At 53.4% G+C, this 11237-nt stretch overlaps 1 protein-coding gene across 1 annotated transcript; it reads left to right on the top strand.

The window, feature by feature from the left end:
* The first annotated feature begins 3907 nt into the window (after positions 1 to 3907).
* Positions 3908 to 9729, top strand: LOC309444529 (C-signal-like). Its single transcript, XM_082062432.1, has 6 exons — positions 3908 to 4067; positions 6206 to 6257; positions 7108 to 7298; positions 8156 to 8314; positions 8609 to 8719; positions 9431 to 9729. The coding sequence occupies exons 1-6, from the start codon at positions 3921 to 3923 to the stop codon at positions 9542 to 9544; spliced, it is 774 nt and encodes a 257-aa protein (XP_081918558.1). The 5' UTR covers positions 3908 to 3920; the 3' UTR covers positions 9545 to 9729.
* Positions 9730 to 11237: the final 1508 nt, after the last annotated feature.

Raw genomic sequence — 11237 nt, 5'->3', positions numbered from 1 at the left:
GGGCTCAGGTGGGCTTCACAGCTTCACAAGCATCCCGTGGGCTGTTGGGCTTTCCACATTGTACCAGGTGGTGCCTCAGAGGGCCGTGAGCAGACGTCCTCTGCCTTCCTCTTGCCTCTTCCAAGCCAATGCCCATTCACTGGTTGTCCCGTGAAAGACTCATGGAGGAGATCAAACCCAGTGTGGTCACCTGGCAGAAGGAAATGGACCTACCTGGCCTGCACATCACATGTCTGCTGCTCAGGCACTCCAGCCCTTTGGGTGCAATCCTACGTTGAGTGGCCACTCAGCTCAGAAAGCACAGACAGCTCAGGTGCCCGGGATGTTCTCCTGCAAAGAGAAATGCCTTGGTGAAAGCCCCATTGTCCACATCCCCCAGAGCCATGGCGCACGGGCAGTTCTGCACTAGCGCCAGTGAAGCCCAGTGCTGCCCAACACCTCAAGTGAACATATCCCAGATTTGCAGCATGGGGAGTGGTACGTGTGCACATCGTGTGTTCCTGCTCCAGCGCAAGTGCAGACCTATCCCCAGAAACCTCCCGGCAAGCCTTATGACACAAATCACAGCAGAAAGCTCCTCCAGTTCATTTTTGCGAGCCTCCCAAGAGGCACATTCACAGTTTCTGCTGTGGTGGTGTTGAAATATCTCCACATACCTGCTTGAGAGAGAACTGAATTTTGCCCATCCCATCACAGCATCTCAGCATGAGATACTAGATCCACGGCAATGCTCCTATTTGTGGAGCCGCTGTTCTTTCTGTACCAGCATCCCACGACCCGTTCTTGCTTCGCTGGCCACCTAGTGCTGTGCTGTCCAGCTTCTCGGTGAGATATTCCTCTGTGGGAACACGGCTGCAGCAGCCGGCTCCTGCCCTCCTGTGCATCTGCAGCGTGTGTGTGGGAGCACATCACAGATCTTCCCTCTTCCTTGACTCTGACAAGTCTCGGCCTCTCCTTAAGCTCTACGCATTTCATTTTTTTCCCCATTTTCTTTCCTGGGGCCAATCAGCCCTACTTCTGCTTTTCTGATTCTCCACATTGGGTTGAGAGGTTTCTTTTGCCTTGTGAATTCCCACCACTCATCAATCGTACAAAGCTCTGGCTATTCCAGCTGTCCAGCTCAGACCCATCTCCCTGAGAACCCTGACAATTCTCCCCACCTCAGCACAGCTCCCAGATTGCAGGACTGGTTTGCAGGCTCTCATGGATCAATTCAATAAGTTTTTCTATACATTTTACATTTTATGACCACAACTATAGTTGCCAGTATCTGCCATTTGCACGAGACCTCTGCTCCTCCAGCCTTCCACAGTTTTCTTCTAGGCGGAGGGTGAGGCCATCACACACAGCCTGTTAGAAACCTCTGCGCTGCCTCAGAACCAGATAGCATCAGCAACAAAGCATTAACGTTTTAGATCTCCTGTTTTTGCTGTGTCACCACCAGTTTGTAGCCTTCCGTGGTTCCGGAGTTGTATCTTTATCAGGTTGACTTTGCTCTGGGGCCACGTGCTGCATTGTTGATTGTTAGAGTTTAAACAAGCACTGCTTCTCCAGGAGCCAGAGTCCAACCTGGCACCAAGACAGGGAGGAGCGATGGTCTACACCTTGAGATGAGCATTAAGGTCCTTCTGTTCACCCCTCTCCTGTAACTCCTGACAGCCGTATTTCACATGTGGATGTTTTCCACCCCACCACACTAGGAAAATTCAGAGCCAGTTTTCCAAGATGCTGTCGCATCTCCTCCGCTCTCCTTTGCTGAACGATCATGTGTGCTCACCTTCACCTGCATGTTGCACAAAGGGCAATGACGAGAACATTGAGAAACCTGCTTTTTTTCTGCCAGCTAGGGAAATGGGCAAATGGCCCAATTATTTTTAATACATTTAATCTACTATGTAAGGAAGAATAAGGATACTGCTATCTATCAAGGCTCTTTGTTTGACATTGTATTCAGGGCTGGTTTGGGCCATGTCATCACATCTTAGTCACTTGATGAAGAATGAATACTGATGAAGGAACTGCTAATCGAGGGGTTGGGTGAGACTTACCCAGCCCTGTAACTGTGTTGTGAAGCCCGGCAGGTCATGGCCACCCTCCCTGACTCATTTTCATTTTGGCTGCAGAGCACTGGTGAAAGCCCATTGTGATGGGATGGTGCAGAGACTAAGGGTGAGAGCCTGAGCTCAAACACAGCTTTCTTAAAACCAAAATATATGACCTTCCTCCTAAAACTGGCTGCTCGTTGCTGACAGCTCAGCCTCTCCACTGATAGGACCTGGACATTGACTGACACCCTAAGAAACACAACAACGTAAGATATGGGAGAAATTCTTAAGCCTGCATTGGGACTTGTTCCTCCGCAAGGATCATCTCAGCTTCATGTCCTGCGTCTGAGGGATGCAGGAGGATGGGATGTTATTGTGAGGGTCAAGTGGACCACACCAGGACTGGTGCATGGAGAGGTGGCTCTCACAGCGGGCCGTGAGGAGTCAGCAGAGACAGCAAAGCTGTGCCCACAGGACACCAGAGCTCACCAAGGCCTGGTGGGGGCTGAGGGCAGCAAACAGGTGGGACATTTGCATATTGATGCATTCAAGAGCTCCAAAATTCAGTAATATCAGATTCAAGCTTTACCAGTCAGTAGGATGTTACCAAGGCCTGTAAAGAAACTAAAGCACTTGGGTAAGCTTTGTGATTGTGGTGGGTTTTTTTTTGTTTTGTGTGTTGGTTTGGTGTTTTTTTTTTTTTTTTTTTCCAATTGTTTGCATTTCTCTTTTTTACCTTCTGGAAGCCTCACAACATTTAACTAACAAGGGCTGACAATGCCCTGTTTTGTGGATGACTGAAGCACAAAAGTGAATCAAGCAAGGCCCCCATGGGAGGTATCCAATAGCAGATGCTTAAAGCCCATCTCTTTTCATGGTTCACATTTATATTCTGAACAGCCAAACCAGGTGCATTTCTGGGCAGGCAATAAAGAGCAGCTGGGAAGGATTTGGTACCTCCCTGATAAATTGGGTTGATGGGTGTGAGAAATGCAGTTGTGATTCATGCTAAGATGTATAATGTTTACAGATACAACCAAATGAGGCATGGTTGACTTGGCAACTTGGGTTCCAGCCAATTCATCGTCATCAGCCAAAAAGGTAAAAAGTTCACTGTGACAAAGCTGAAGGAGCCTTCATCCAAAGGCCCTCAAAGACCCCTCCTCAAAATCACCAAGTGACACTGCGCAGGCGCAACAGGGGAGGGTCAGGGAGGAGACAATGAAAATGGTTATCTGAGACTCATTTTAACAAGAAGCGGGGAAAGGTTATGAATATGTATAGGCGTTCCTGGGGTTATTATGAATATGTAATACCTTACTGTATTTAAGCACACTTCTTATTGCTAGAAAGTGTGCGTGGTGGGCAGAGCGAATCCTCCACCCACCCAGCGCTGTTCTGCTTATGCTCTAATGAACACGTGTTTAAGGAATACACTTAAGGAATTGGATTAAACGTTGTTTATCCATAGAAAAAGCGTAAGTTTTTTATTTCAATGGGGGTATTTAGTTTTGGGTTTCCTTCCTTTCCTTCTCCCTATCTGGGGGAAAAATTGCATTGCTGTGCTGAAGATACCAACTCAGAAATACTGTAAGCCTTCTCCCCTGCACCCCAGCCTTGGGAAGAGGTGGGGGTCCCTGCAGCCCCCCAGCATCCCTCCGGGAGCCGTCGCTCCTTCCCGCGGGGATTCCGGGGCAGTCGGGGCCCCCAAGATGGGGGTGCGTTTGTACTGCATGTTAGCTGGGAGGGATAATGCATACACACACACATATACACACACGCACGGCCCCATGGGTGGCTGGGAAGCCCTTCCCGGGCAGCCCGGGCCGGGGAGGCGGTACCGGGCCGGTTCCGCCCCGCTGGGGGCGGGCGGCGATGGCGGCGGGGCGGGCGCGCACGGTGCTGCTGACCGGCTGCAACCGCGGCATCGGGCTGGAGCTGGTGAAACAGCTGCTGGCGACACCGCGGCCACCCGCCTGGATCTTCGCGACATGTCGGGACCCCGAGGGGCCGCGGGCCCAGGTGAGAGCGGGGCGGGGATCGGGGCGGGCAGGTGCCGTTGGTTACACGCTCGAGTAACTTCACCAACGTGAAGAAAAGCATTGTGTTCGCAAGGGACGGCGGGTTTGCACCGGTGTGAAGGTCCTCTGAAGGTTTGCTGTGCAGTGGGTGCAGAAGAAGCTGTGTCCCGTCCCCCCCAACCGTGCTGCTGGGAGATTTGAGGCTGCCTTGGCCATGTCCCAGCTGGCCCTCCCCTGCCAAAGCTTTGCCCGTGGCCAGTGGGCACGATGCCAGCTCACGCAAAGTTTGGTCTGAGCAGGGTTGGACTTGGTGGTTGGGACTGGCTGAGCTGGGGGGATTTGCAGCAATGCTGCTCTGGACGGTTCTGTGATGTGTTACTGGTGTCCATAAAAGCTGGGCGTCCATTAGCGAGCAGAGCCTGAAAGCTGCGGTGGGATCCTCCCTCCCCTGCTTTCCACTGCACTGAAATGTGACTTTCACGTGTTGCTTCAGCAGGAAATCTCAGGAGCAAAGCATGGCCATGCTTCCAGCTTTCCTGAGGCCCAGCTTTGGTTTCCCGCTGCTTAGCTGACCCACTGAAATAGCAGCATGCAGACATTTGCTCTCTGATAGATCCCACCTCCAGCTGATTGGTTTGCTGCATCTGCTCGCAGCTTGGCTGTGTGCAGGGCTCACACCTTAGGAAGTCCTCTGAATGGTTGTTGTGTGGTCACCGCCAGTGTTGTTCCGGCTCAGGAGTAATACCAGTGTGGTGAGAATCCACCCTGCCACCAGCCCGGGGTGCCCAAGCTGGTGAGACAAAACTATCTTGGGTCTCTTCGTTTTGCCCTGTTCTTCCCCCGACAACTTGCTGGTATCAGGCACTGATAAGATCAGAGGACTTTTTGCAGGGCTGGGCTGGCACCACTTTCCCCTGGGTGATCCTTGCACATTGCTCTCAACCATGGGATGCCTCTCTGAGCCTTGTCCAGCCACAGCAGGACAAGGGCAGCGTCTTCACGGTGTTGCTGCTGAAGTCCATGACCACAGGAGACTGTGGACAGAGTGACTCTCCATCAGGCTTGTGCCACTGCAAGAGCCACATCGCTTCTTCTGCCCCTTTGTGCCTGGATCACGTGCTGGAGGGCGTGAGGCTACCTTATGCTTGGTGCAAGGCCATAGAGACTAGCAGCTGGGCAAAACAGGGGAGGAGAAGTGCCTGTTGGCAATCACAAACCGTTTAGATGGATTTTTCCGTAATTTCCTGAGCCCAGAGGGAATGTGGGAACATGGGGCACGGTGGGGAAGCCCGGAGGTGACTGAATGTGAACCACAGCCAGCAGCAGCAGCTCTCCTGCTCCACGTTCATAGGACAACTCCTAGGAGAAGTGTCACTTCACAAGAAGCCACTGATTTGTGTTTCCCCTGTAGCATTCTCTGTGGGATTGTTTGTAAGAGGTTTTTAGTTCTAAAAGTAATAGTTTTGGACACTTTGAATATAGTCTTTACATTTCTGTCATCTGAAACCTGCTATAGGTGAAAAAAGCTTAGAGCAAGAGCTGCTTGGAACTGTAGAGCGGAAAGTTTCAGCTTTTATCCCTTTTGGATTCTGAATCCTCTGCGTTTGGTGAAAATAATAAATAAAAAAAAGTGCAAAGTGCTTAATTTCGTTTGAGTAGGTGAGATGTAGTGTCCAGAGCAGAGTAGGTCCTGGGATTGGGCTGTTTGGATCCAGATGCAACTTCCCTAAACTTCAAGCCTGATGTTGGTGCTCACAGCCGTTCCTCCTCCATCTCACTTCCAGCAGCCTCTGGGAAACATTTTTGGCCGTATCTCCTGCCAGTTTACACCATTTACCCAGGTCCTTAATGGTTTGCTTTGCTGTGGCTCTGCCTGGTTTGTGTGCATAGACCCTTTGGGAGAGTGGCTGTAGTATCTTGCAGCTGTGGCTGTGTCACACTCCAAGGAGACAGATGCATGTTGCTTTGTGGACCCTAGAAGAGGCCTGAGAACCTCAGTAGGTCCCCAGTCCAGGCATTCACAGGCTCTGAGTAACATCCAGAATGTGTTTCCCTTAGGGTAGACCATTGCTGATGCCCCAGGATGATACTTGGCATCTCTTCTGGCTTGCGCTCACTGTTTCTTGTTTCTTTTTGTAGGAGCTGAGAGATCTGGCATCCAAACACCCAAACCTGGTTCTTGTAAAGCTGGGTAGGTACGCTCCACCTCTGAGCTAGTGAACTTGTGGCTGCTGGCCACACTCGCTGCAGTTCTTCTTCCCTCCCTGCCTTCAGGCTCTACATGGGAATCCAGTTCTTCAGACCTGCTTCAGGTCCTGCTGCCAAAAGCTCAGCTTTTCCAGACCGGTCTCAGCCCCAGTGCCCCATTCCCCAGAGCCTTCTTGCCCTGTGGCTGCAGGACCAGGAGGTTCTTGAGACCCATCCTGTGTGGCCTCCCTATCCCCCAGCCAAGTGACCACATCCTTGCTCTGCCACGCAGCTGAGCTGCCTTGATCTCAAATCCCAGGCAAGGCTAGGAGGGCTCCAGGAGGAAGGCAGCTCCCATGGAAATGCTTGTACAACTGACCCAGAGTCTGGGCAGGAGCCTTAGGGCCTTGCACAGCCATCCCACAGCAGGTCCCAGCACAGCCCCCGTGGGGACCGTTCCCCACTGCCGTGACTGCTCTGGGTTCTCCAGAGTTTGCTCAGGCCTGGACTTCATCCACTGACAGGACGCTGTGCCTGCTGGTCCCTGACACAGCTTGGGAGTCACAGCAGCGTTTTGCCACCGCAGGGCTGTCCCCAGGGTGGCTTTGCCCACTGAGCTGCCCCAGGGCAGGGTCCTTCAGCTGCTGGTGGAGGGGAACTGCGCGTGGTGGAGGAGGCAATTTTGGGAAGGGTTGGGGCTTTGGGTGCCGGGGTGCTCAGAGGTGGTTGCACAGCGCCATCTGGTGCCCACACATGGAAGGCCATGTGAGATGCATCGCTGTTCCTCATCATCTTAACCCCCCTCCTCTTCCAGGCCCCCCGCGGCTCTCAAACCCTGTTCTCTTCCACCACAGATATTTCGAATCCCTCGGCTATTACTGATGCAGCGAAGATCGTAGAGGGGAAGCTGGGCGGCTTGGGCTTGAACCTGCTAATCAACAATGCTGCCATCTACACCCCCACGGCGTCGCTGGCAACAGCAGATGCTGAAGATATGATAAGTGTGTACAAGACTAACACAGTGGGGCCAATGCTGATGGCCCAGGTATGGATGAAGCTCTGGGGATGGAGCTCACCATGCAGGGGGAATTTAGGCCAGTTTAAGGGTAGACTGGGCTGTCTGTGGTGACGATGGATACACTTCACCTTGTATCCTGTGTTCGGTTTTGGGTTCCTCACTACAAGAAAGACATTGAGGCACTGGTGTAAGTTCAGAGAGGGACAACAAAGATGGTGAAGTGTCTGGAGCACAAGTCTGATGAGGAATAGCTGAGGGAACTGGAGGGGTTCAGCCTGGAGAAAAGGAGGCTGAGGGGAGACCTTCTCGCTCTCCACTAGTACCTGAAAGGAGGTTGTAGCATGGAGGGTGTTGGTCTCTTCTTCCAAGTAATAAGTGATAGGACAAGAGGAAATGGCCTCAAGTTGTCTGTGAGGTTCAGATTCGATAGCAGGGAAAATTTCTTTCTGGAAAGGGTTATCGGGCATTGGAACAGGCTGCCTGGGGCAGTGGTGGAGTCACCATCCCTGGAGGGGTTTAAAAGATGTGTAGATAAGGTTCTTAGGGACATGGTGTAGTGTTAGTGTTGGGTTAATGGTTAGACCTGATGATCTTGAGGGTGTCTACCAACCAAAATGATTCTATGATTCTATCTCAGGGAGCTTTGCCAGGTTTCCTGGGGCAGTGCTGGGGCTGTGCTCCCAGCCCAGGCACCCTGTAGCCCCACTGCACTGTGCTGGGCTAACTAGGAGCAGGCAGGGCCATTGCAGCAAAACACCTGGGCTCTCTTGGCTTCCCACTGTTCCTCCTCATCCTCCCTGCCATAGGCAGGCAGGGTTGCAGTTGCCCTAAGTTGCAGTTGCTGGCTGAAGGCACAGGCATCTCACAAGGATGCTTTTCCCCAGGCGTTCCTGCCCCTGTTGAAGAAGGCTGCCAAGGAGAGCACAGAAGAGGGACTGAGTTGCAGCAAGGCAGCCATTATCAACATCTCCAGCATCATGGGGTCCATCCAGAAAACTCCTGAGTCCTTCTTCAAGCCGGTCATCTCCTACCGCTGCAGCAAGGTACAGAGACTGGGGACCTGCCCGTGCTCGTGAGCTCGGTGGCAGTTGGAGCTGCCCCTTGCCAGGGCAGCACCTGGGATTGTGAGATGGAGGGACTTATCCCTGCTGATCACTGCCCGAGCTCCCTGGCCATCTCCATGCCCAGCTGGTGCCCACCTAGGGGACACAGGTACTGTCTCTTGAAGACCTGGCATTGCTATTTCTTCCTTGCCATGTGGCAGGGATGGGAAAGGGAGTCTGAGGTATGGAGCTTTCTACTACCCGTGGCTGATCCTTCCTTCCTTCCTTCCCCAGGCTGCACTCAACATGCTCACCCAGTGCCAGGCTCTGACCTACGGGGCAGCCGGGATCCTCTGTGTGGCACTTCACCCCGGCTGGGTGAAAACCGACATGGGCACCCAGGAGGTGGGTTTTGGCTGAGCAAGTTGAGGTGGGGAACCCACAGGTGGGACCCGAGCCTTCAAGACAAACTTGCAGTGGCATGGGAGGTGCCTTGGGTGGCTGGGATGTCTCTCAGGAGGAGGGATCCGTGTGCGAATGAGTTGCCTCTCAGGCTGTGAGTTTACTGCATCTGTGCTGGGCCCCTGCAGACCATGTGGGTGCTCTCTGGGAAATAGCATCAGCACATGGCTGTGGTGAGCAGGAGGGACAAATGGCTTTGGGCAGCCTGGAGATGCGTAGAGAACCTGAATCCAACAAAGCAGGGAGGAGAGGAGCAACACCATCCCATCCTGTGCTGCCTTCCCCGAAGAGCTGCAGTTCCATGAGATCTCACCTCATTCTGCAAAATCTGTGGGTTTGGGGTGGTCCCTGCAACCCTGGAGTTTTGAGAAGGCTGCGTGTAGCATCATGCTTTCATCAGGGATCTTTTATGTGTCCTGTTGTTTTAAACCTGTAATTGGCTTCCCAGCCCAAGGCACCTCCATCCAAACCATCAGTTAGCATGCAGACACGCAACCATCCCCTGTACCAGACCCACTCCACCTTCTGTGGCTCTCCGCTTGGTCTGGGTGGAAGGAGCCCAGCTGCCAACATGCACAAGCTGAGTGGGTGCCGGTGGGGTGTCTGGGAATGCCGGTGGGGTCTCAGTCCTTCTCCTCACTTGTGCCCGTTTAGGCTGAGCTGACAGTGGACACAAGCGTGCAGGGGCTGCTGTCTGTACTGCCCATCCTCTCTGAGAAACACAGCGGGACCCTGCTCAACTGGAAAGGGCAAGCCATTCCTTGGTAACTGCTCTCTGTCCCTGTGAGGACACCTCACAGTGCCAGGGGGCTCACCAGGTGCCCCAAAACACCAGGATGCTCAGCTCTCTGGGGTCTGCAAGGGTCTTATTTGGGACTCCACTACTGGGTGTGCAGGGCAGCCTGTAATCTTTGCCTTCACCTTGCTAATAAATAAAGTCAATTAGTACTCGTGCCTTCTCCCAGCTGCAATGGCTGCACTGAGACTGACTCTGTCCTGGCCTGGAGCTGGCTCCATGGCCATCTGGCTCCATGGCCATCTGGCTCCATGTTTCTCCTTTCTGCCCATGTCATGTGCTGGATCCTATCACCGCTTGCAGGCAGCCTGTAGCGCCACCCCCCGCCTCCATTGCCAGCCCCGAGAGATGGACGCAGCTGCCCTGGGAATGTGAGGTGAAACGGGACTGCTGAAAGCTGGGACAAGCTCCATCTTCTTGGCTGGTGGTCTGCAGTGCTGATGACATGGGACAGTTGCCCACCTGCTGTGGCAGTGAGGTTTTGGCTGAGGCTGGCAAATCTGTATCTCCAGCCCTCTGGGAAGTGGGACATCACAGTGTGGGCAGGTCACCTGGGACGTGGGTGGCCTTGTGTGACCCAGTTGTGTCAAAAGTTGTGGGAAGAGAAATGGGAAGCTCTGCAGGTGAGGTCTGCTCTGGCATTACTAGAAGCCTAGGTGCTAGGGATGAGAACAAACCTCGAGGGGCTGCTGGACATTGAAGCACCATGAGCTTCAGCTAGTGGGAAGCCAAGTGCAGTGGCCTTCCCTTCGGGTGCTGGGACAACAGGTTGATTGCTGTGCCAGAGCCAAATGGCATCAGGTCAGTCAATCCCATTTTTCAAGCCAGTATGTCCCACCGTGGACCTCTGCAATTTGGAATCACCATTGGTGAGTGCTTTCCTTTCCCAAGTGAGGCCAGCTGCTCCCCAGTAGCCCATCCTGCCCCCCAAGACAAGGCTTATCCCAGGGACGTGCTGGCACTGAGCTGCCAGGGACTGCGCCAGTCCTGGTAACTTGGTGGCCAGGGATGCCCAAGAACCTTACGGTGCTCCAGGGCATGTGTTCCTCAAGAAGCCACAGTGAGATGGCAGAAGGGCAGGTCTCTCTCTCCAGTGCTTGCCAAGTGGTGTCGGCTTTTCCTTTGCACAAGTTTCCGGTGTTTGCGCTCATGCAGCTGATTATCTCCCTGTTTCCTCTTCTGCCTGATGTTTCCTGCCTTGCTTACTCCCTTTTGCTGGTTTTGCCCTTTGTGTCAGGCTTATCTTCCGGCTCTGGGCAGTGTCAGATCTCAGCGTCCCCCCTGCCCACCATGATGGCAATGCACAGACCTGAGCACCCTGCCCTGGGTCCTTCCCTTGGGCTGCAGCACAGGGAAATGCCAGCTCCCTGGGAGCATGGGCAAACTGGGACAGAGCAAGGATAGTTTAGGATACATCTGCTTTTTAGCAGCTGATCCATCTCTATTCTGAAGCTGGGGACCAGGTACCAATTGGACCTTGGGGAGCTGCTGGGTCCAGTAGTAGGGAGCATTTCAGGTACCCTTCACATAGGGGCTGCAAAAGGACACAGGGACACATCTGGGGACTTCCAGGGAGCATGGGTGGGAAGGTTGTCACCCAGAGCAGCTCAGACTGCCTCCACCAGCCCCTGTGGGGCCACAGTAGTATCTGGGGTAAACACAGAA

The sequence above is a fragment of the Streptopelia decaocto genome (assembly GCF_964273445.1).
Source record: "Streptopelia decaocto genome assembly, chromosome: 11".
NCBI classification, from domain to species: domain Eukaryota; kingdom Metazoa; phylum Chordata; class Aves; order Columbiformes; family Columbidae; genus Streptopelia; species Streptopelia decaocto.
Note: the sequence above shows the minus strand (reverse complement) of the source record. Positions and strands in the feature narration are given on the sequence as shown.

Excerpts from the sequence above, each read along its gene's own strand:
- LOC309444529 (XM_082062432.1), top strand. The coding sequence starts at position 3,921 with ATGGCGGCGGGGCGGGCGCGCACGGTGCTGCTGACCGGCTGCAACCGC. Across the intron at positions 6,258-7,107 it reads CCTGGTTCTTGTAAAGCTGG|ATATTTCGAATCCCTCGGCT; the intron begins GTAGGTACGCTC and ends CTTCCACCACAG. Across the intron at positions 7,299-8,155 it reads GGCCAATGCTGATGGCCCAG|GCGTTCCTGCCCCTGTTGAA; the intron begins GTATGGATGAAG and ends GCTTTTCCCCAG.